This window comes from Carettochelys insculpta, chromosome 30, assembly GCF_033958435.1.
Source record: "Carettochelys insculpta isolate YL-2023 chromosome 30, ASM3395843v1, whole genome shotgun sequence".
NCBI classification, from domain to species: Eukaryota; Metazoa; Chordata; order Testudines; family Carettochelyidae; genus Carettochelys; species Carettochelys insculpta.
In genome coordinates this window covers 9,368,163-9,393,689 of record NC_134166.1, presented here as the reverse complement: position 1 = coordinate 9,393,689, position 25,527 = coordinate 9,368,163, and the positions used below count along the sequence as shown (strand labels likewise).

Sequence of the window (25,527 nt, the reverse complement as noted above, 5' to 3'; positions counted from 1 at the left end):
ATCAGGAACCCTGCTGCTGTGTGGGGAATCACAAACAGAAAGGGCAAAAATGGGAGGCAGTGAATGAACATTTCAGGAAAACAGATTCAAAAAACTTTCAGCGTCACAGAATCTGCATAAAGTTTCTCGCAGCTCTAACCCTAGCTGCTGCATAAGCACATAAGAATAGCCACCCAGGGTCAAACACAGGTTTGTCTAGACCAGTATCCCGTCTTCTGGCAGTGGCCAGAGCAAGGTGCCCCAGAGGGAATGCACATAACAAGTACTCACCAATGAAACAAAGCAGCAGAAATGGAGCACTTTAAACACTGACAAAATGATTTATTCGGTGATGAGCTTTTGTGGCGGGTCTGTCCCACGAAAGCTCATCACCAAACAAATCAGTTTGTTGGTCTTTAAAGTGCTCCATTTCTGCTGTTTAGTTTTGCTGGAATACAGACTAACACAGCGATCTCTCTGTTACTGAGTGATCACCAAGTGATCCATCCTCTGTCACCATTCTGAGCCTGTGGCAAACGAGGACAGAAGGCCCATATGCAGGATTTCTGTGTAGGGTGTGGCCGTGTTCTTTTCGGTAAATGTGGACCGCAATTTTTAAATATAAAGAAGTTTGAAAGAGTTGTGTGATGAGTGTGCATCAGTGAAAAATATGAGTGGAAATGTATTTGCCAGAGGGCAATCTGGTCACCCTAGTGCTGTTATTTAGCTGTAATTTACCCCAAAGGTCTTCTAAGTGCCCAGTAAGCAGCGGAAGTGTTGGTAATGCTGCTAGATAATAATGACCTCCCGTGATCTGGCAAATTCTCTCGTCCGGCACTGGTCAGGTTTCGAAGGTGCAAGACTAGATGCATTCACCTGCACAGCCAGACTGCTCCTTCTTGTTCAGCCTCAGCACTGAAAGCAGATGTGGATGCCGGGATGTACCAGTGCACCCTGCATCCTTAGCAAGGGGGGGACCTCAGGTGGAAGGGGAGGGACTCTGGAGGCAGTCCTTCATGGCTGGCGGCTGGGAGCCCTGTCACTGCAGCCGTAGAAGCTGGGAGCAGGCTCCAGCAGTGTTTTGAAAGATCTGGGCTCCTAGCCATTGCCCTGGGCTCTTAAGTCAATGAGCCTCAGGGCTGCTGCCCCTTTTGTAACCCTCCCCCTGTCCCCCCCCAGTTAGTGTCTTTGCTGGTAGGATCTGGCACCACTATCACAGCAGTGCTTTCATATTGCAGACCACCAACAGCAGGGAGCAAACAGTTGGCCGTGTGCCGGCTAGGCCAGCAGCCAGCTCTTAGCCGGGTGCTGCACTTGCCCACACCAGCCCACCGTCACTTTCCTTCAGCCTAAAAGGGAGTGCTTGACACTATAAAAGGGTGACTGTCCCTTTAAGGATAGTAAGGACTAGCAGTCAGCCATACCTTTTCTATAGTGTCTCTCTTTACATCATGGGATGTTTAGAGTGGACGGACCACAAAGGCACACTACAGAGCAGATATTGACCAATCACTAGTCCTTACTGCCCCTGAAAGTGACCTACTGCCAGCATCCATTGCCCCTAACAAGATCCGTGGTTTTCTTTGGCTCCCTCACTCCCCACAGAGCAACTCTTGGGCCTTTTCGTCACGGCCTTGCTCCACCGGACACCGTTCTTTTAAGAAGAGGATGTCCCAACTCTCCTGGGGCAGTTCACTGGGAAGAAATCTCACCCCCATGCTCCACCGTGGCATGGGCTGCCCCTTCGCAGGCTAAGCCTCACGTCTGCTGAGTGTGGGTGCTGAACAGACCCTGCCCCGGTGCCCCCGCGCCAGCCCCCAGGAACACACAGAAACACCTCGGTTTGCACACGCAAATTCGCCCACGCTGGGAAGTTACCCATCAGAGTGTGGGGGGCAGGATGCCAGCTGCGGCTGATTTAATTCCCAGTGCTTGCCCCCTGTGAGGACGAAGAAGGATGTGGAATTGCCACAGCCAGCAGCTGAGATGGCCGGGGGCTGTCTTTCCTGCTGCTTGGCTGCTGCTTCTGCCTACATGCAATGGGGGTACATCAAACCTAGGTTAGCAGGCCCAGCAGGGGTAGAGGCTAACGCCAGGATGGGCAACCCCTAGTAGCAGGTGGGCCGCAGGAGCAGGCCACAGCAGCCTGTGGCACACTGGGGCTCCACCCCCTGGCCCCACTGCCTCTCCTGATTCGTGGTATTCCAGCTCTGGAGGGAGCCCAGTTCAGGCAAAAGCCCTGGTGGGGGTGGGTGTAGGAAGTGAGGGGTTCCAATGGCCCCGTGCATAACTGGCGCATGGGGCAGGAGGTCAGCCAGGGGGTCCGTGGGCCACAGATGGAACCCCCCGGGGGGCCACATGAGGCCCGCCGGCTGCAGGTTGCCAACTACTGGGTTAGCGGTTGAGTGAGGATTTCATGAGGGCTAGTAACTCCAGTATGGATGCAGCCTAAACCTCGGGCATGCTGACACCCTCCTGTCTCTCCCCACAATCCCCCGGGAGCCCGGGAGGAACGAGTCTCCCACAATGCACTCTGCTGCACGTAGAATGTTGGGGCTCGCCCAGCTGCCCCTCATGGGTGTGACACACACAGGGGTGCCTGGCACAGGCAGGACACAGGCATGAGGGTGGGGAGCTGCAGCATGCCAGGCTGGGCCAGGGGCTCCGCCACAGCTGCCTGTCACTGGAGTTAGCACTGTGACGGGGCCGTGCCGGGAGGACAGTCTGCACGGCCAGACTCACCGCAAACTTGTCGTAGAGCTGGTAGGTCAGGAGAGGGTTGGGGAGCTCCCGGAAGTAGGCCTTGCAGAGCGAGCTGACACAGTGGATGTCTTGCAGGTACACATCTTTGTTGAGGTCAGGGCAGCGGTCGCTGTCAAACTCCTGCCTGCAGAGGAAGGGAGAGAAGCAATTCATTGCACTGGGGGAGAGCAGACCGGGGGCAGCCGGGGAGCAGCAGTTTCATTGCTCTGGTAGAGTGTGTGTGTGGGGGCAGGGGTAGGGGTGGGGGGACTGGCACCCAAACCGTGGCCTTGCCCCTTCTCCACAAGGCCCCACCCCAAGTTGCCCCTTTCTCCTGAGGCAGTACCCTCCCCCACTCCTTTCCCCCAAGATCCTCTCCCCACACTGCCTCTTTCCTACAAAAATCAGCCTCCTGCTTGTTCTTTTCTGCCCGAGATCCCCTCGCTTGCCATTATGGCCATAAAAGATGAAGTGGGTCTTTGCCCATGAAAGCTGATGCTCCGAAACAATCTGTTAGACTATAAGGTGCCACAGGACTTCTCCTTGTTTTTGTGGAGACAGACTAACATGGTGTTATGAATGAGTGTAGGGAAGGGGTTACTCCCTCCTGATATAACTTGAGTACAGGTGAGCCGGGGGGAATGAAGTAGCTTTGTTTAAACTGAGAGCAATTGCAGCTTTTGGGGACTTTTTGTCTGCGTAACAGCAGAGAGAAAGTCTGCGCGGAGAAGATATCTCCCAGGCAAATTGGAATGAAAATCAAGAGTATCCTGACCATCGCAAAACCAGTCATTGAGGTGTAAGTAAAAGGGAAATATATAGTTAGATGCAATCAGGTTATGGTTTTTTTGAATTTGGTTGGACTGGCTGCTCTGTTTTTCTCTTTTGTGTTGTTTGACTTCAAACTTTTTTTTTTCCTTTTTTTCCTTTTAAGCAGAATCCCAGGGAAATATTTTTCTCTGCGTGCAACCCAGGATTTATTTTTTCTCTTGTTTTGTAAATAAATCACTGTTTTTAAGCAATTGAGCTGATCCTGTTTCATAAGAAGGGTCTGTGTACTTGCATGCCTTAGACTGAAAAGTCAGCTAGTAAATTACAGTTCTTGTGTCTAAGCTCTCTCCTAAGGGAGGGTTAAGAGCTTTGGGTACCCAACAGCAAGATGTCCCAAGCGTGTCTTCCTGGATTAGGGGGGTCTTTTCCCACTTGGGTGGTGGCAGCCACCTTCCAGGGGATCTGTGACCCTGGGGAAGTTTTAAAGTAAAGCTTGTGTGTAGGCAAGGTGTTTTACAGATTTTGCGAGACTTAACTTTCCGCACTCAGCGTGCCAGAGTGGGGGAGGACCCCTGACACACAGCTAGCCCTGTGATACTTGTAAAAAATAGGAAGACCATAGCTCCCAGCCCATCCCCATTCCGGCTGTAAGGATACGGCCTTTTTCTATAGCCATGTTGGAAGGACTAAAGCCTTTGTCTGAAGCTAGACTGAATGAGCAGCAGCCATCTGCTGTAAAGCCAGGGGTCACAGACTCACATTCCATCTATGTTGCATTAAAATAGTGTAACACTGGGCTGTTAAGAAGGAGACCAGACTTCTAATGACCCCCAGTGTCATCAGGTAAAGAAACAGATCTCAGGATGGTTAAATAACAATTCAATAGCAATTCTTCTGGCTAGAAACCCACTTATCCATAGCTGGGGTTGTGAAATCCTCATCCCTTTTCCTATCTTTATGGATCCCACTTTACCCTGTTGTTTGCCTGTAGGATCTCTGTCTGGATTTTAATTGTTTCTATCTGCTGCATAATTAATTTTGCTAAGTGTATCAGTGAAGATGGGGGGGATGGGATTGGTTAGGTAATTCTGTTACGGTAGGTTGGGATTGATTAGTAAAATAATTGGTTAAGATACAGCTAAGCAGGACTCACATTTCTCTATATTGACTGGGGCCCAAAAGATGTTCTTTGGGAACCCAGTCCAGGACACAGCTCCAAAATCAGAGCTACCAGATCTCAACCCCTCGCCACTGACCTCCTGCAGAAACTGGAGTCCCCCAGATGGACCTGATCCTAAATGGCCACTTGTGATGACTCAAGCGATGACAGACCAGTCACTATAAGGCCCTCTGCAGGGGGTGTGTGTGTGTGTGTGTTACTGCATATGCTGCTTTTCTGCCTTTTCCCCTGGAAAAGATCCCCTGTGTTTCTTATAACCACACCACTGTGCCCCTGGTCCAGGACAATCCTGGAGGATTGGCAGCCAAAGGAGCATGGAGTACTGTGCCCAGTTCTGGGCCCCGCCTGTACAGAAAGGATGTGAACACATTGGAGAGGGTTCAGCAGAGGGCAATGAAAATGTTTCGGCAGCTGGAGCACACGACCTGTGAGGAGAGGCTGACAGATTTGGGCCTGTTTAGTTTGCAGAAGAGAAGGGTGAGGGGTGATTTATTAGCAGCCTTCAACTTCCTGAAGGGGAGCGCTAGAGAGGATGGAGAGAGGCTGTTCTCAGTAGTGACAGATAATAGAACAAGGAGCAATGGTCTCAAGTTACAGAAGGAGAGGTCTATGTCAGATATTAGGATAAACTATGTCACCAGGAGGGGGGTGAAGCACTGCAATGTGTTACTTAGAGAGGTGGTGGAATCTCCATCCCTGGAGGTTTTTAAGTTCCAGCTTGACAAAGCCCTGGCTGGGATGATTTAGTTGGGCTTGATCCTGCTTTAAGCAGGGGGCTGGACTTGATGACTTCCTCATTCAGCCACACAGCTTAGAGGAAACACTTAGGTCACCATGGAATCTTCTGTCTTGGTGTGGGTTGTGGGACTCGTCCCCCACTCCCGGGCTATGGCTCCAATGCCCACCCTCACGACAACCCAAAAAGTCGATGGGAAACCATCAAAGAACAACGATAAACATGGAAACCACGTGGAGGTGAAAAGGTTGGCAAAGGTGATTCCTGAACAATCCAACCCTGGTTCTGGGAAGCCAGCCCCCCAGCTCCACAACCACCTGACATTGGCCGGGGGAAGACCGACTTTATGAGCTTGGGAATGGAACTATTATTAACCCATGTCCCATCGGATGATGTTCTGTCTTGTAACCCTCTGCTTCCCTCATTTCTAGGGAAGCCCTCTGCCATAGGTGACATGGGGGGTACACAGGGGCCACATGCACCCCCACAACATCACCCCCTACCCCCACTGTGAAGCACAGCACCGCTTGGGGGGAGTGCAGGGCCCTCCCCTGGAAAAGGGCAGCTGGAGAGCCGTGCTCCCAGCCACCTCTGCTCTCCACGGTGGGGGGCAGTTCTATCACTTCCCCCAAGTCCCTCCCCCTAGTAAAGTGGCTGGGAGCCAGTGGGCTGGGGACAAGCTGCTCCACTTCCCATGAACCCCAGTGAGTGCAGGGCAGGCATGAGCCCAACCCTTGGGCTATGCAGGGCCCAGACCAGTTACCCTCAAATGTCCTACGGATTTGGCTCTGGTTTAACATGGGGGCATGCTGCTGGGGGAATAGAGAATCAGGGATTTCTGGGAGCAGTCAGTGAGCCCAGGGGGACACATCAAGCTGCAGATGCTTGAAGATTCAGGTGCAGCTCTTTCATATATGGAAACGGACATCTCAGACAGCTGGAAGGGACCTCAAGAGGTCACTGAGTCCTGTGCCCCGTCTTGTTAGCAGGGCCGAACACCACCCCGGTGGATTTTCTTTCAGTCTCTTTGCCTCAGATCCCAGGCTGAGCTCACAACCCCAGGTTTACAAGGCCAATGCACAAACCACTGAGCTATCCCACCTGCCCATTATTCAGCTGCAAGGCAAGAGAGGGCTGGCACGGCCTGGAGGTGAACACCTGAGTGGCCGACAGGACAAGGGTGCTTAGGAAGCTAATCGCCAGGAACTGCAAGAGAATTGAAAGGTGGCTCGTGGCCTGGGGTACCACCAGAAACACCACAGAACATGACCTACAGTCATATCCAGCTACTGCAGGCTCAGGGGCAAGGTGCGGGGGGGGCGGGGGGGAGCGGGTCACTTTATGCCCCTGGAAGGGGGTGGAACTGAGGGCAGTCAGCTCATAGTGCTGCCTGGAGCACAGGGCGCTGGGCCTTCCCCCTACAGCCACGCAGAGCAGAGCTTCCCAGGTGTTTCAAAGGGGTCTGGGGCTCCAGCAGGGGGAGCGGAGGGCAGCCCCAGGCCCGTTTGAAATGCCGGTATCCTATGCAATTGCTCCACTTACTGTCTCCCTCCACCTGCCTGCCCCGGCCCCCATCCCCGGGCCTGATCACACCGGGGGCACTGCAGTCTAGACCCACACTAGCGCTTGGAGAAATATTTTCAGCAGGGCAGTTTTCTGCCAGAAAACGTAACACAATCAAAACCAAAACTTTTGCGGGAATGCGTCCGTTTCAAGGGCATTTTCCATGGGAAAAAGTCAGAACAAAGGGCATCTGTGTTCTTATTTCAGTAAGGAAAGAAAATCATTTCACTCATCCCCTCTCGATGCATTTTGCTTTGATTTTTACTATATATCAATATATTCATTTGCATGTCTGTTTTACGCCACCCATTACAGAGCAGAGGTTTTCAACCCTCTCTTCACTGGTGAGCCCTTCAAAAATTTTCAGAAAATCCCTTTAGACATCTGAGACAGTGTGTGGTCTCCCAGGCAACTCACAGCTTGAAAACCACTATTTTGACATTATACAGATGAAAAAATTTCACCTTGCTGAAACTCAACATGTCAACACAGTGTCAAAATGAAGTGTTTTGCTGGCTTGAAAGTGAATTCTTTTAGAATATTCATCTGGGGGGAATTTCAAGATGTAGCTTTTCATTCCTGTTTGGAGCAAAAACCAGTTTTGAACTGTCAGAATTTCCTCTGGAACTGAAATCCCTGTTCTCAGCCAGCTCTAACAATCTTTAAGGCCCTGCAGTGGCCGGGATTTAGTTTTAACTGTGGTTCTGATCTGTTGGGACTCTGAGGCCAGGTCTACACTACAAAAATAACTTCGAAGTTGCATACTTCGAAGTACAACTTTGAGGTTAGCAACCTTGAAGTAGAGCGTCTAACATACACCCTACTTCGAAGTTAAACTTCAAAGTAGGGCACTACTCCATTCCCGAGAATGGAGTAAGGACTTGAAAGCTGGGCTCCCGACTTCATAGTTAACTTCGAATAAGGGAAAATGTGTGTGAACTCTCTGCTGGCTACTTCGATGTAGTGCCTAACTTCGAAGTTGACTTCAAAGTTAGTTCCTACTGTAGATGCGCCCTCTAAGGAAGAGTCCCTAGATTTTAAGGGGTGCATCTTCACGACAGGGAAGATCGACCTGGTCATGGGCGATCTTTGGGAGTTTGATTTAGCGTGCCTAGTAGGGATGCAATAAATCTAACATACAGGTAGCCTGCATCAGTACTGGTAATCCGTCCACCCCTACCCCCACCCCTGTTAGGAATAAGGGAAGTTGAAAGAAGGGAATAAGTTGGAAGAAGGGAATTTGGCAGGAGAGTTTTTCCCAATCTCCTGCTGTGCAGGTCTCAGCAAAAATCAATTTTACATAAGTCAACGCCAGCCATGCATTTCTCATAACTGGATTTGCATATCTAAAATTGGTTTTACCTCCTAATGTTGACAAGGCCTCATTCTCAGACAAATTTGAGGCTGATCTATAGTTTACTGCCAGGTGTGAGTTTTCCAAGGTTCAGATGGCCAGCAGGTAAAGTGTGTTGCTTTACTAAATATTGTTCTGTGCCTAGAGGTGTGCGACGGGAGAAAGAAAAGCAAAGCTCAGCACCTTTAAAAATTCCTAGATTTGTAGAGCTGAAGGTCATGAGATCATGTTGTCTGACCCTCTGGCCAGAGCATTTCACCCCACTTCCTGTGTATTGGGCCAGCTGTGCCAGGGGTGAGCAAACTCTGATGCCTACTTTTCATCCTGCAATTAGCAAGGGCCCCCCAGTCTATCTAATGTAATCCAAACCAGTGGAAATTTCAGTTACGTTCATGTGAAAAAAACCAAACAAACAGCCCTTTCGGCACATGTAAGAAAAGAAGTCTGCAGAATGTGAAACCATTATGACTCGGTCTAGAAATGTGAACACGCAGACCTAGAAGCTGGAACGTATTGCAACGTGTGCGGTGAGATGGAAGAGCCGGAGATGCAGCAGCCCATCGTACTGCACCTCCCTGTGAAGCTTCACGCCCTCCTGATGGTGCCGGCACTAAGCAGTGTCTGAGACTGGTGCATCGCCCAGAAAGGCAGCCAGGCTGGGTCTGAGGGCAAGAGATGGGGAATCCCCCACTTCACTTCAGAGTTTCTAACCAGCCCAGGTAACTCCTTTAGGGCACCCAGCTGTGAAAAGTTCCCCCTACTGCTTTTAACTCTCACGGCCACGGGGTGGGTCCCGGAAGTCACGAGGGTGTCAGACACCTGGAAACACCACCCGCCCCCCCCATCAGAGCGACCCCTCCCTTCTCATCCCCAGCCTCACCTCAGCTTCTGGATGTTTGAGGAGACCCCAGAGAGCCTGTAGATGCCGTCCACAATGCCGTGCTGCTCCACAAACTCCGTGCAGATCCTCAGCACCTGGGGGACTGAGGGGAGACAGGAGAGTCAGCCAGAGCCCTGCAGCCAACCTGGGAACGAGGTGGCCATGATGGCCAAAGTCCTGAAGCAACCCCTCCCATCTTCGGGAGCAGGCCAGGTCCTCTGTCCTGTCCCTCTTTCCCTGCACCCGCAGCCCCAGCCAAGACACACATTGCCGCTCTCTCCAGGGAGCAGTTGGGAAGTCAGTCCCATGCAGGGAAGGTGCTGCTCTCCCATGGATGTTGCAGCTGCAGGAAGCCACAGCACCAGCGCTTGTCTGCGCAGGGGATTCGTGAGGAACAGGTGATCTGCTTTAAATTCACACTCGCCGTTACTCCAGATTAACTTTCCTGCGTAGCCAAATTCCTGGCTGCAAAGTCAGGCGCAGGCATGGGCTTAGAGCAGCGTACCCTCCAACTGTTCCCATGCAGGTGTGGAATGAATTTTGTTATGCGCACTAAGGCATGTGCGGATCTGCACCACCAATAGAAACACATGCTGCTGGTGCTGCCAGCTGTGGGCGCCCTGCTAATCAGCTGGGTGGCATTTGAATGTCTCCTGGGTGGCCGCATGCATCTTACAGGGAACGCTGGCTTTCAGAAGCAGCTGTCCAGGGCTATGGCAGCAAAAAGGCCCCCAAGGGTTCTCACCACAGAGCCAGTGCTGGGCTGTTTCTGTCCCCCTTGGCTGCCTGTAAGGCAGCCTCTGCTCCCATTCAGTCTTGCGCAACCCGCGTTGCGCACCCCCTACCCCCAAATCCTTTGTTCTCCCCACCCCTTGCAAAGGGTTCTGGCATTTCTATGCAGGAAGCGGCAGACATGGGGGCACCCTGCCGGGCGAAGGAAGGGGCAGAGGTGGGTTGTGGAGAGGGGCTGAGGAGGAGGTTGCTGCAAGAATAGCCATTGTCCACAGTTGACCCCATCTCAACCAGGGGTACATGCACCGTTGGGGGTACACTGAGCTCTTCCGGGGGGTTCAGCAACTCATCTAGATATTGGCCTCGTTGTACAACAGGCTACACGAAAACACTAGTAAAGTCAGTACAAGCTAAAAGTTCATTCAGACAACAAGTTGTTCCTACTACGGCATACGCCTTTCGCTGGAATGCGAGTACAATATTTCTCTTCCACTTTGCTGACTTGATAATAAGATGGTAGAATCTCAGCACATCATCGTCAGACACGGCGGACCACCTACATACCCAACCTCAGCAAGTTTTCAGCCATGGCCTTTGGTGATATTTTCACCTGTTTTTGTGAATGAGTCGTTTTTAATTGCGGTGTCCCTTGGTAAGATGCAAAACAAATCTGACTTCTGCAAAGGGGGCAGTGATCTGCAAAGGTTGGTTTCAAGACCTCCCCATTATCTTAGGACTATATTTCTCAACGGGCGGCACATGCACCCTTCAGGGTGTGCCAGAGCAGTCTGGGGGTACATATTTTTTTCAAAGGGGTCCTTTATAAAAAAGGTTGAGAACCACCTCTCTGCAGCCCTGAGGCCAGCCCTGGCAGAGGACCACCTGCCCTGCACCTTGTTCAAACTGCCTGTCACCCCTGAGCTCACGCAGCTCGGCAGAACTCACCGCCTGTGCCCAGAGCAGCCTCACAGCACGCAACTATGCCCAGATCCCCTCTCTCACAGTGGCTCTCCCTGGTTCAACGCCAGGGCTGCTCCTGGGGGTGCTTCTGGCCTCAGTGGCAACCAAGTTCACCCCTTGGTGATTACCAACAGCTGGTATACCCTTCTGCTCCCCATCTCTGCAGTGGCAGTAGGGGATGAAGTTCTTACATACGTGTGTGTGTGTGTGTACGTGTGATCACCACCCCCATTGGCTGGGATTAGAACTTCATGACTGCATGGCCAGGCCTTACAAGGGTAAGAGAGACCAAAGCCTGATGCAAGAAGATGGCCTGCTGGCTAAGACATCACACGAGGACGCATGAGCCCTGGCTTTCATTCCCAGCTTGGAAGCTGCTATTGTGTGTGTGACCTTGGGCAGCCATGTAATGGACCCACCCTGCCTCAGTTTCCCATCTGTGAAATGTCTGTTTAGCTATATGAAGAAAGATGAAAGACACTGGGACGTTCCAGCACAGAAGAGAGGACATAGGATAGAGATCCATAAAATCACGACTGGTGTGGAAAAAGTGAATAAGGAAAAGTTATCCCCATCACATAAGAACTAGGGGGTCAACCAAGGAAATTAAGGGGCAGCAGGTTTAAAACTCACAAAAGCAAGTTGTTCTTCACACAGTGCATGGTCAGCCTGTGGAACTCCTCGCCGCAGGAGGTTGTGAAGACCAGGACTTTAACAGGGTTCAAAAAAGACCTAGATACATTCATGGAGGTTCAGTCCATTAATGGCTATGAGCCAGGATGAGTGAGAATGGTGTCCTCAGCCTCTGTTTGTCAGAGGCTGGAAACGGATGATGGGAGAGGGATCGCTTGACGATTTCTTGTTCTGTTCATTCCCCCTGGGGCATCTGACACTGGTCTCTGGCAGCAGACAGGACCCTGGGCTAGATGGACCTTTGGTCTGACCCAGTCTGGACATTATGTTCTTATGTGATTTTGGGGAGTGCTGGCTCTTACACATACATGCAACAGTGAGCGATGCAATTCATTCGGAGCCTCTACCGTAACATCACAAACAAATTATAACAATGTCCTCACTGCAGATGCCACGTGTTCTGGCTTCCTCTCTGTGACGCACGCACAGCTCTAGCAAGGACACAGACCCCCTTTCCTCCACTCGGGTTATCAGTTTGGTTGGACAGATTCTTGGAGGTTTTGTCAAATGATAGAACCTTTCATTAAATTAATCTTTCCTTCCTGGAGACTCCAGGACCCTCCTGGAGTGTTGGGAACGCCGCTCCACACCCCCTGCCTGCCAGGGACCTTTCAGTATATTTGGCGCGAGTTTAGCAATAAAGGAACACATCTGCGCCTGACGACATGGTTTCTGGTCGGGGAGGTTCGACTGCGCGGAGTCACACCAGTTGATTTCATTTCTGCCTCACAGACAGGAAATGAAAGGCACTCCCCGAAGGAGGAGCAAAATCTCTGTGTTCCATCAGCATGTGTGCGTGCATGTAGACAAAGGCCTTAGAGACCCACAAAGGGAGGAACAGCTGTTGCTTTTTATACAGAAGCTGCATTGCCTCAACTTAAATCTGTTAGTTAAACTGGCGCACACTCCTGTGCGGACAATCTTGTTTCAGCTTAAACCTGCTCATGTGGGTTTGGTTTGTGCCTGTACATTTACCCACACAAGAGAGGCCAATGTTCAAGCACCCACACAGCACTCTGGGCTGATTCCACTGAACTGCACAGCTAGCTTTCATGGCCTCGTGCTATTTGGTGTCTTACAGCTCCAGCAGCTGGAGTCAGGGGATTACAGGAGGAGCTCAGCTTTCTTGCAGAAATCTCGCAGTCCTTAAACCTGAGAAAAGCCAGAGAATGTAACCCCAACGGCTAAAGCCTTAGATGGCAAAGACCAAGGCTCAATAACATATTATTTAAAAAAAAACCCACGCTGATGGGTTTCCAACTCATTCAGTGCCCAGGCTGCTTATTGTTCAACACTTGGGGTGGGTTAGCCAGGAGCCCAGCACTTGTCTGCAGGAAGCAAAAGACCTAGCTCAGGTGTCACTCCCTGATCTAGCTCTGGAGACCCCTGCTCGATTCCGAGCCTCTTATTTCCACTCTGTGGTGGCCGATTTTGTTAACAATTTTGGTTCAGTCTCAGATGAGGCCTGAAAGAAGCTGGCAGGGAGACAGCAGGGCCAAAGCAGTGAACCCCAGGGTCCCACCCACCCTCCTGTTTAGGGCAGCAGTTGCTGGTGCACCCATATGTGATGTTTGTACATTGGACAGACTTCAAACTCTCTTAGACAAATCAAAACAAAAAAGCAGCCCAGTAGCACGTTAAAGACTAACAAAATAATTTATGAGGTGAGCTTTCGTGAGACAGACCCACTTCTTCAGCCCATAGCCAGACCAGAACAGACTCGATATTCAAGGCACAGAGAGAGAAAGATGATGTCTGTCTGGATCTGGGCGAGTTTTTTCATGTAGTTGATGGATAAAAAATTAATGGGCATAAAACAGACATAAAAAAACATTCCTGATCCACAAACCGGTCAGCTGGCATTTTAATGGAGTGGGCTATTCTGTTAATGACCTGAAAGTTTGCGCCTTACTGAAGAGGAATTTTCACACTACTTTGGAAAGAGAGGCTGCTGAGCTCTCTTTTACATTCAAATTCCACACATTAACACGTGGTTTGAACCGTGATGGGAATTTTTTAGGCCATTATAGGGGCTCTTTTGCATACTTGGCTTAATCTAACTCTTGACTCCCCTCCTCCCTTCTGCCTCCTACTCTCTGATTTGCTCACCTCGATAATATTTTTCTGATCTGTCAACCTTGATTACTATTTGTGGTTCTCTGTGCCTTAAATATTGAGTCTGTTCTGGTCTGGCCATGGTCTGAAGAAGCGGGTCTGTCTCTGAACTTGTCCTTATAGAACCTCATCAGATTTCTTGCAGCCCAGTCTTCCAATTTGCCTAAGTCACTCTGGACCCCATCCCCACCCTCCAGCGTATCTACCTCTCCCTCTAGCTTACTGTCACCCGCAAACTTTCTGAGGGTGCAATCCAACCCCTCACCCAGGTCACTGATAAATATGTTGAACAGAACAGGACCCAGAACCGAACCTTGGGGCACTCCACTAGAAACCGACCGCCATCCCGACATCGAGCCATTGATCACTTCCCACTGGGCCCGACAGGAGGGAGATGATCATGTGGGCAGGGCCCATAAAGACGCTTCAGCCTGCCCTGCTCACCTACCCTTATAGACACCCTGAACATCTCCCTAAATGTCTCCTTCCCCACATGGTGCTCACCCCAAACATTTCCTCCCCCGGTACTCACCCTCTGCCCCAGTGCTCACCCCCAAACGTCTCCCTCCTGTACCTGATTTGGATTACCTGCCCTGTCCTGTTTGGTTTGCAAGATCAGGAGCTACCTACACAACAGACGGCTTCGTGGGAGTCCTACCCTACTTCTTCTGTGGGCAACAATGGGCCTCCTGCCCCCGCAGACCAACAGTTCCTGTTTTAAGCAGGTCAGGTCCTGTGTTCCCACTAATTTTTTCCATCTGTGGGTGGAATAAATTTTGGTATATGCTCCAAAGCATGTGGGGATGTGCACCACCCATAGAAACACATGTTGTGGGTGCTCTGCTAATCAGCTGGGTGGCACATGGAGCTCTCAGCTTACAGGGATAAACTGGTGTGGTCCACCCCTGCGGAGGGCGGACGTGAGCCCTGTACGCTCTGAAGACTCTCGGATGGAACAGGCTGGAGATGTGACCCTACCAGAGCCATATGATTGCAGAGTCCCTGTGGGGGGGTCATGTCCTTAGGGGCTCCAAAGCAGCTGGTATCAACTGTAAGCTGTGGAGGTGCCTGGGGCAGCCCTCAGAATGCTGGGGGAAGGCTCTCTGTGGACTCAGGCAGCATCCCCATGGCCCTTACACCAGGTCACCTCATCAAGGAAGGGCCAGACATGTCACCTTCTTCTAAGCAAACGCCCAGACTCCAGCGCTAGCTGATGCCTTTGGGAGCCGGGGCCCTAAGCACAAGAGAGATGTGATTTTCAGAGGAGCTGAGTGCCCACAGCTCCATGGGCGTGCAGCCCCTCTGGATACCAGAGTCTCTGTGTCTCAAGTGAGGTGCCCCCAGACTGCAGCAGCGGCCGCTTTTGGCCATTTGGGCCCATCTTTCTACAAGTAGCATTTCGCCCAGTGGGGCAATGCAGCCACCTCTGGGGCGGAACGAACACCCAAGCCTGTAGCACTTAATGCCTTCATCAGGCCTTGGGCGAGAGGCTAGAGCTGGTTATTACAGGACAGCAAACAGCTACAGAAGATCCCTCTTGGCTACAAGCAGCAAAGGCCTAGGCTGGGGTGGCCAATCCACGGCCCTAAAGCCTCGTGCACCTTTTTGAGCAATGAAATGTGGCTCCTGCTCAGAGCCGCACGCTGGGAGTGCTGTCTGCTGCTCTGTGCACACGCCCCAGCGCTTGGCAGGAGAAGCGCACGGTGGCGGTAGTGGGTCTGGTGAGTCACCAGCTTTGAGTGGGGGGCTGGGGCGGGAGCTGACTCTGGGTGAGGGGGCGAGCACTGAGCCGCGTATAGTATATTTATTTTTATCTGTCTATCTAGACAGCGAGCTAGCGAGAGAGCTGTATAAAACAAATAGCTAACACATGGCTCTTTGCACCCCATCCATGGCTCTTAGCCCCTGACTGGTTGGCCACCCCCTGTCTAGGCCATGCATTTTGGAGTGCCCATCACCGGAGCTGTCTGTCCATTACGGTACGTACAGCCTATTTCACCTGCTGCCCGCTACCACCCCTTCTGAGCGTGCCAGCGAGCTAAGGAGCCCTCCGGAGCAGATGGGGCTAGAGCCAGTCCTCTGTCCGCTCCATCACCCACAGCTGCGACTGCCACACTGCAGTGGGTTCTGATGGCTGAGAAGCGCAGGGATCCGTGTCTACATACAGCCCAGAGCACTAGACGGGCATCACACTAAGAAGCCAACACCACCAGCATGTCACAGTGTGCTGGTTTCACACAGCTCCTGCCAACGCTCTACATCAGCGGTCCCCGAACCATTCACAGACCCCCAATCACGCCCCCCAAACCGTTCATTGAACCCCCATCAAAGTCAGTTCTAGCTGCTATGTGCACTTCTTCATTCAATGCCAAACGAAAGCACAACAGATCTCCAGACAGCAATTCCTAACGTGATTGGGAGAGATTTAATTTAAAAATAGTAATTGCTACTTTGCAATTCATTTAACACTTATTTGCTACGGTCATTTTTATTTACCTTTTATTCTTTTTTCATGGACCCCCTGCAATACCCTGGTGCACCCCCAGGGGTCCATGGACCCCACTGCTCTAGATCGGGGTGCGTGAAGTGGAGGGCGGGCCCTCTCGGGGGAAGTGGGGGCATGAAATTTTGTAAGTGGTGGGCGCAGCACAATCAGCTGCTGGGTTTCAGGCTCCCCCATCTCACTAAAAATGTTGAACTAGGGCACTGTTTTGCTGCATGTCTATTCACATTGATACACTGAATCCTAAAGTTTTTACATTCTACAATCTTTTTTTCTTACACATGCCGAAAGCTGGGCTTTTTTTTTCCTTTTAGATGAACAGAACCACAATTCCCGTTGTCAGTTTGGATTACAATAGAGCGATTGGGCTGGGGAATGGGGCCGCTGCTAACTGCAGGGATGAAAAGCAGGGGCCTGACATAAAAAGTTTGCTCACCCCTGTTCTAGACAACTCACAGATGCCATTTAATTACAGCCACAATTTGGTTTTTTTCCTGCAATTTTTCATGTAAGGAGCAGCATTCTGCAAACACTGACCAATCCCCCCACTAGCACCCTCTCTGCAACCAGATCACAATCAATCCTGGCCCCAAGCACTCCCTGGATCACCTTGCTCAGGTCTCGTCAGCTAAGTAGGTTTGACCTCATCAATACCCCAGGAAAAACCCAGAGTACTGCAGGAAGTGGTGTCTGTGACTTACGCTTTCCTTATTCTCGTTACTGACTAGTGCCCTCGCACCAAGCTAGGGGTACGATCCTCTGACCGAGGTCCTGGCCACGTCTGCTCCTTAGACAGTGCACAGGCTTCGTCAGATTTTATTACGCTCACATCCTGCCCACCTTCCAACCTGGGAGATAACCATTCTGATCCCCAGTGCTCTCCCCCACTTTCACTTGGGCCTTGCTGGGCTGTTCAAAGTTCCACCCCAGAGGTGGCTGCATTGCCCCCTTGGGTGAAGTCTACTTGTAGCGAGTTAGGCCCAAACGGCCAAAACCGGCTGCTGCTGCAGTCTGGGGGCACCTTGCTTGAGACACAGAGACTCTGGTATCTGGGGAGGGCTGCAAACCCGCTGCCCCCCCATGGAGTTGTGGGCACTCAGCGCCTCTGAAAAATCACAGCTGTCTTGTCTCACATGGGGTGCTCCAGAAGTAACGCCCCACAGGAAGTGGCAACCAAAGCTAATACGTTTGTTAACCTCTAAGGTGCCACAGGACTGCTTGTTATCTGTAAAGCTGCAGACTAACACAGGTGCCTTCTGAGACGATACCCCGTAGCAGTGGTGACCGCTTTTGAAAATGCTGGGCTTTGAGATCACTTGGAGGGTGTGAAAGTCTCTCTCTCCTTAGCTGCTGAAAGCACGGAGAGAAATTAGAATCACAGCACAGGGCTGTAATTTGCAGTCCAGGACCTGATTTAACTCCTAAAAAGCAGCACTTCCAGGGGACCTCTGGCAGCGTACAATCGTTGCTGCTAACAGCACGAGCTTGCTCATCCACAGGACCTTGGGCCCGTTCCTGCTGGCAACAGCACATCCAAGCAACCAACTGACGGAGACCAAAAACTACAAGATCTTTACCAAATATTCATAAACTTGAATTACCCACCAGGAGAAATAAAAAAAACAAATTGACAGGGCCAGAGCAATACCCAGAGACCAGCTACTCCAAGATAGGCCCCAAAAAAGCCCAGAACAGAACACCACTGGTCATCACCTACAGCCCCCAACTCAAACCACTGCAACACATTATTAAAGACCTACAACTATCCTTAATCAGGATACCACACTCCAGAAGGCCCTAGGTGACAGGCCTCTTCTCTCCTACAGACAACCTCCCAACCTTATGAGATTCTCACCAACAACCACAGTCTATTCCGCAGGAATACCAGTCCTGGGACTTTTCTTTGCAACAGAGCCCATTGCCAGCTTTGTCCACGTAGCTATTCTGGAGATACCATCACTGGACCTAACCAGGTTATTCACAGCATCACAGGCACATTCTCATGTTCCCCAACTAACATCATATATACCATCATGTGCCAACAATGCCCAGGTGCTTTGTATATTGGACAGACTTCTAACTCCTTAGACAAAGGGTCAACCAGCACAAAACAGACATCAAAACATTCCTGATCCACAAACCAGTTAGTCTACATTTTAATGGAGTGGGCCATTCTGTTAATGACTTAAGAGTTTGCATCTTATTGAAGAAGAATTTTCAGTCTGCTTTAGAAACAGAAGCTGCTGAATTCTCTTTCATATTCAAATTTGACACATTAACATGTGGTTTGAACCAGCATGCAAATTTTCTGGGACATTATAGGGGCTCTTTGGCATACTTGGCTTCATCTAATTCTTGACTCCCCACCTCCCCCTCTGCTCTCTGATTTGATCACCCTGATAATTTTTTTCTGATTTGTCAACCTTGATTACTATTTTTGGTTCTCTGTGCCTTAAATATTGAGTCTGTTCTGGTCTGGCTGTGGTCTGAAGGAGTGAAAGCTAATCACCTAATAAAATATTTTGTTAGTCTTTAAAGTGCTACTTGACTGCTTTTTTGTTTGTTTGTTTTTTCTATTCAGAAACGTGTCAGGCTCCAGCTTCAAGCTAGGCTGTTTGCTGCATCCCACTTGTTCCCCTGGGTGGCTGGGCCGGCACCTCCAGTGGTTAGAAGCCTGCAGTAATTTTTGATTAGGGATCCCTCCAAGAATCTGGCAAGTGGTCAAGGGCTGCACTCTTCTCTGATATTACTGGAGGAGGTGCGGGGTCTGGGTTGGAGGCTGGGTGCAGAAAGGAGCTTGGGGCTGGGGGAATGGGGTGCGAGGAGGGAGTCTGGGTGAAGTAAGACGTTGTGACCTGCCGCAGGGGACTGTGTGCAGGATGGGGTGCAGGGTCCGGGAGGGATATGGGTGCAGGAGCGAATTCTGACCGGGAGGAGGGGGTGCTGGCGTGAGAGTGCGTTGTGACCTGGGAAGGAGGGGGTGCAGGGTTTGAGGGCGAGGAGGCAATGGGGTGCCAAGTGCAGGCTCTGGCTGGGCGTGACAGCACACAGCACCCACCTAAGCTAGCCCTTACCCCTCACCAGGGCCGTCCATACAATTCATGGGACTCTACATGGGGCACAGGCCCTTCACGGGAGGAGAAGAGGCTGTGCTCAGGGCTGCGAGGCAGGAGCAGGGCGGCTTACACAGCTCCCAGCCAGCAGGGCCAACAGCCATCAAAGGCCCCGGGGCAAGGTGGGTGTGTGGGGTGGGGCTCCATAGATCCACAAGGGGCGGGGCTGAGGGCAGCCAGCCCTCAGCGCTGCCCAGTGCAGGGCTCCAGCGCTCCAGCAGCAATTCAGAGGGGCCAGGGGCTCCAGCCATTGCCACAGTATGACTCACCAGGCCCAGGCCAGCTGCCCCCTTTACCCCACTCCCCTCCCTCCCCCGTCGGCCAGCAATGCTCACATGCCTCTCAAATCGACCCACTGTGTCGCTGCACCACACGCCCCCTGCAGGGGTCCCTCTGCGCACTGCCTCCGCCACCAGCACAGCCCAGGCAACTCCCATTGGCTGGTGTCTGGCCAATGGGAGCTGCAAGGTTGTGCTGGGATGGGGGCAGTGTGCAAAGCCCCCTCCCCATGCAGTGCCCAGAAGCGCACATGGCCCCCACAGCCAGCAGCGTGCTGGGCTGCAGGATGGTGGGAAGATGGAGCTGGTGGTTCTGTAACACCAACAGACCCAAGGCTCCAATGCCAGGGATTGAACCTGTGATCACAGGGGCTAAAGCCCTGTGCTCTACTGCTGCATACCCACAGGGAATTACTCCCTGAGCCCTAGGAATTGGGTGAGGGTGGGAGTTTAAATTAACAGGGTTACACCTTGAGCCCTACGGATTGGGTGAGGGTGTGTGTGTCCCTGAGCGTGGAAGGGATGAGAAACGTGTGCGGGTAACAGTTCGGTAAACCAGATGAGGCCCAGGAGCCACGTTTTGCCCGCCCCGTTCCAATGCCAAGGCTAAATTAATTCCAGGCCCGTTTAACCCCATTTATTCTTGTGCCACTTTTGTCCTGTAGCTTCAACAGCTTTTCTCCTTCCCTGGTCTCCTCCTCCTGGGGCAGCCTCTCAGAAACCAGCCAAACTGGCCCAGTCTCTCCCTGTCTCTGATCCGCCTGCCACTAGAATTTCTGGGGTCATCCGGGGACAGAAAATAAATGCACATGGAGTATCAGGGCCTTAGGGCACAGAGGGGCACGCTGGCCTGAACACAGTGCCCACCGAAGCTCCCCCTTAGCCTCTCAGGGCTGCGCTAGGGATTTATGGGGCTGTATGTGTGGGGGCAGGAGAGGCTGTGCTCAGGGCTGCAGGGCAGGGGTAGGAAAGGGAGGGATAGGTGTGAGAACTGTGGGGAGTGGGGGTGCTGCAGGTCCCCAATATTTCATATAGGTTCCTGGCTGCTACTGACCCTGCACACGGGGTCCCTGCTACTGACCCTGCACACGGGGCCCCAGCTGCCACCCAGGGCTCTTCCACTGCCCAGCCCTGCCGCCAGGCTTCTAGCTCCCCCCTGGAGCTCTGCTCACTGCCCCACATCTGTTCTGGCTGCCCCCCGGGGTCCTGTCTGCAGCCCCACACCGGGAATCCCAGTTGCTATCCCGGGCTCTCCCACTAGCCCCACACCTGCCCCACTCCTGTCCACCTGGCTCCCCTTCTCCTGGAGACATGGCCCTGCTCCCAGCTGGGAGTGGGTGAGCAGTGGCTGGGTGCAGCCCACAGGGGCTCCAGGGGATGGGGCTGGCCGCCGGAGCTGGCGCCGCCCACACTTTGATGTCCTGGCAGCGGCAGTTCTAGGCATATGGAGCACAAAGCTGATGTCCCAAATGTAATGGTGCCCCACAGAGCTGCCTGTCCCATTATGCCTCAGGACACCCTCGCCTGTCACAACAGGTCAGTGTCTCTCCCGCAGGGCCACACAGCCAGCCAGCCAGTCCGGAGCAACTTAACAATGAAATCAGCCTGACATCAAGAGGCAGAAACTCCTGGAGCTCAAGGCTGGAGGAGAGCAGCTCAGGGTCTCTGAGGGTGGTTCCTGTTGCACCAGGCTCACCAGAGCACTGGGTGTAGAGCCACCACCAGCAAAACGTGGTTCCTGATTTCAGCCTTCCTGGAAAGTGACGAATAGCTGTGGGTTCTGCCTTTGTGGGAATTACTGGGAGCAACTGCAGTTCAGCTGGACCCTGAGTCCCACACGAGCTTCCCCTCAGGGTCTCCAGCATCAGGGTCCCTGAACCCAGCATCGCCTCCCTTCCATCCCCAGCCCTGCGACCAGCGACTCAGGATGACAAGTCTGTTGTACAACGTGTCCCTGTTGACTAATAAACCGTCTTTTCTACATGCTGAATGAGAGTCACACCTGACTAGGGATGCAGTACCTGGTGGCCCCCACACTCCATAACATCTGGTGGGAGGAGTGGGATCAGTGCTTTCTGCACAAACCCCCCTGCCAAAAAAAAAACCCAAAAACTTGAGAACCCCAGCAACCGAGTCCAAGTCCTGGGGGGTAGAGAGCAGTGTTACTGCAACATCGGAGCATTTGCTGCAACCTAATGATCACATCTGTGACCCAATCCGGCTGATGTGACAGTGCCTGGCTTTTAAACCCCACCTGGTGCTGCTCACTTGCCAGAGAGAGGCCAGAATAAGCCAATTTAGAAGCCTACATCCAGATTAACACCTGTCTAATTGATATCTGGAGGATCCAATCAGAATCAGGGCCTCAGACACACTGAAGAACAGACGCTGCCCCGAAGAGCTCACAGTTTGAATAGACAAAGGGTGAGGAGGGGAAACTGAGGCACGGAGCTGCTGTGACCTGCCCAAGGTTGCATCGCTGGTAAACGGCAGAGACCTGGGGTGTCTGAGTGTGATACTGTATCCATTAGCCCAGGCTGTTTGTGGGACACTAAACTGATGTCAGTGACAGCTAGGAGCCTAAAGACCTGCGAGTATCTGGGCCAGGACAGGGAGATAGTCTCCAGCTAACCAATCAGGAGAGAGCAATGGCAGGGAGTGGTCAGGCTTCCCGAGGCGCTGGGTGTAATCCACTGCACAGGGGTGCAGCAGGAGACCTCCTGGATCCACAGGGGCCGCCGGTGGGATTTTCAATGGCACCCAGAGGCGCAGGAGAGCCCCTCAGGAATGGCTCAAAAATGCAGATTGGTCAAAGCCAAAACTAGTTCACGGGAATGGGTCGGATGCACCGAGTCTCCCAACCAGGGTTCCCTGTACGCTGGGCATTGGGGCGGCCACACAGGAGAGATGCGGGTGCTGCCCAGTTGATTAGCACAGCGCCCACAGCCACCCTCGGTGGGCAGCGTGTGTTTCTGTTGGTGGTGCACATTTGCACAGACCTCAGTGCACACAATAAAATTTATGCCGCACGTGGAAGGAAGCTGTTAGAGGGACCCCTGCTTCCATTTGGCGAAAACCCTCCAGGAAAACAGCATCGACACGGCCAGCAGGGTCTGACATTTTCAGTGCCTACAAGGCCCCTCTCCTCTCTCCAAGCAGCTTTTGGGCTTGAAATTTAAATTGCACAGGAAAAAGAGGGTTGAAATCAGAATGAAACGTTTCCTCCGACCTGCCAGGAACAAAACGAGCTGTTCCCATGCATGAGGATTTCCGAGATTTCGACTCTTCCTCCCAGTGTGAAATGGGGACACACCCAAACTCACTGGAGTATTTGTGGGATGGGAAAACTTTTTCCACTTAGCAGTGCTGGCTCAAGTCTGGCTAAGATGATGGTCACTGAAGAGCACCCACAGCACTCAGATTGCAAACTGGACCCCTAAGGCACTCTCCTGGCTTTGCCGATGTCAGCCCTAAATGCCCCCTGCCTCAGTTTTCTCATCTGTAAAAGGGACATAATCCTAATTATCCCCTTTAAATGGACTGAATTCCTCAGGCGCACGGCACTGGGAGGGACGTGCATGTTATCAGGGTTCTAGCACAAGTATGGCTGCTGGGGACAAGACATCCCAGCATGCACTGCTCTAGCCAGCTCCAAGCAGCCAGGCCAAAGCCATGCAGGTTGGGATACCTACGTTGCTCAACTGCACCTCAGCACGCCGGTGGGCTCCAGTCGCCAGGCCCACTCGCGGGTGTTGCTCCCAGGCTCGGAGCCAGGGCCCTGTGGGACGTCCCTGGGCCAGCCGCATGTCCCAAGCGCGTTTACTGAGCCCTTCCACGCAGCCCCGCTTGCATTTCCTTTGACAGCGCCCATTGCTCAATCTGCAATGAGGCAAACGCCCTTGTCAGCACTAGCCCGGAGACAGCAAAACAATCAGCATGATTCACGCCCCCACCCCCTCTCGCCGCACAAGGAGCTGCCTGTCCTGCCCACTGCCAGGGCCTGGCACCCATTACAATGTCAGCTTCCTGCGTGACACAGGAGGGTTTCCCCCTGGGGCCACCTGGGTGCCACCTCTGCCAGAACCCAACCTGAGGGGATGGGCTGCCAGGGGCTCTGCAGTGAGGGTTCCCTCTCCGTGGTGTTCCAGGGGCACTGCAAGGAGCGTTATAGCTCCATGAAGTGCCAGGGCCCTGCAGTGAGGGCTCAGTCCCCATGGTGTACCTGGGCACTGCAGGAAGCTACTCCCGGTGAGTGCCAGCTCCCCAAGAACCCTGCCCCTCACTCCGCTGGCTCTAACAGGGGAAGGGGACCCAGGGAGCCGCACAGCGCATGTCAGGCTCAGCCTCCGGCCCCAGGACTGGCCATCACCTGAGCTCAAAGGGGCAGAGTCACTGGTTCTGTTTTCTCTTCGGACCAAGAAGGGTGCCCCCGGGCAATGGAACTCAGGGGCCACCCCAGAGGCTGGCAGCATCCCCCGTTCCTGCCAATGGGTCCCGACCTCTGACAGCCCCCGGGGGTGCAGGGCTCACTCCGAGCCCACCCTGGGCTGAGCTGCATTTCTTGGAGCCCCAGCCCATGGGAGCTGTCTGCTCTCTGACTTCAGGAGCCAGATTCTGGAACCCAGATTTCCTGTAGCAAGCTCAGAGCCGGCCCCATGCCCAGCACAACGGGGGCCCGGGACTGCCCAGAGCCGGCCCCATACCCAGCACAACGGGGGCCCGGGACTGCCCAGAGCCGGCCCCATGCCCAGCACAACGGGGGCCCGGGACTGCCCAGAGCCGGCCCCATACCCAGCACAACGGGGGCCCGGGACTGCCCAGAGCTGGCCCCATGCCCAGCAAAATGGGTCCAGTGACTGCTCAGGGCCAGCCCCATACCCAGCACAACAGGGCCCTGTAACTACTCATGGCCAGCCCCATAGCTGGCATGATGAGGCCCAGTGACTGCACACGGCCAGTCCCATAGCCAGCACAACAGGGCCCTGCTCTCCAAATCAGGCAGCTGGGTGCAGCTGTGATTCAAATCAGTGTGACCACGATTCTGCAGCTGTGCCTTGAAACTCTCTGTCCCAGAAGGCTCCTGGCCTGCAGCTCCGTCCCTCGGCCCGGTCGCTCTGGGGCAGCAAAGTGGGAAGCTCAGGAACCTGCCTGGCACAGAGGGGCTGGGACCAGAGGAGGGAGGAGGTCACAGGAAGTGGCTGCTGCACCAGGTGCAGATGATGGCTCTGTGGTGGAGACACCAGCCCGCAGGCCCATGGCTCTGGAACGGTCCCCACCATGCAATGGGTCAGCCCTGCCTGGGGAACGAGAGGAGCCTCCTGGCCCTGGCCCTGCCGCAGCCCCACGGGGAGCCGAAGGTCCTCAGTCCGCCCTTACCTTCCTGGCCCGACTGCTGCAGGTGTTCCAGCAGGTCACACCCGAAGACTCGCTCCTTGGCCGCTCCTTTCCGTTTCACCTTCTGCCGGGCTTTCATGGCGAGAGACATGGGGATGGTTGGACCAGCGAGGGGGCTCCCAGGTGCTAACACTCAAGTCCCAGCCCTGCCCGATGCTGGGCCCACATGGGGGCTGGCTGGGCCGGGGAGGCTGCCATTCACTGAGCGGCCCCAGGGAGGTGGCTCTCCCTCAAATCCACTCCAGCTTTGCCTCCATGGCACACAGCCCTGGCTGCCAAGACCTTCGCTTGGGCTGGCTCCTTGGTCCGGAGAGCGTGTGGCCTGGGAACAAAGCCCCGGAAAGCCCAGCCCAGGGTGCGGGGAGCCCCGGCTCGGCGGCTCAGCAACGGAAGCAGCACCCAAGAGAGGAAGCTGCTGAGGGCCGGGCCTGACGTAAAATCTTTGCACCGTTGCACTCCTGTTCGCTCTCAGCGCTGGGGCTCAGCACCCGGCAGGAAGTGAGTTCTGCTGCCACCAAGCTCACTTCCTGCTCA

At 53.3% G+C, this 25,527-nt stretch overlaps 1 protein-coding gene across 1 annotated transcript in view; it reads right to left on the bottom strand.

Moving 5' to 3' along the window:
* Positions 1-25,285, bottom strand: part of ARHGAP30 (Rho GTPase activating protein 30) — a 50,408-nt gene extending 25,123 nt beyond the window's left edge. The window contains exons 1-3 of the mRNA XM_074980895.1: positions 24,976-25,285; positions 9,206-9,308; positions 2,722-2,866 (exon numbers count right to left, since the gene is read on the bottom strand). Coding sequence (XP_074836996.1) covers positions 2,722-2,866; positions 9,206-9,308; positions 24,976-25,084 — 357 coding nt within the window. The 5' untranslated portion in view covers positions 25,085-25,285. The remainder of the gene's footprint in view (positions 1-2,721; positions 2,867-9,205; positions 9,309-24,975) is intronic.
* Between the last annotated feature and the right edge of the window lie 242 nt (positions 25,286-25,527).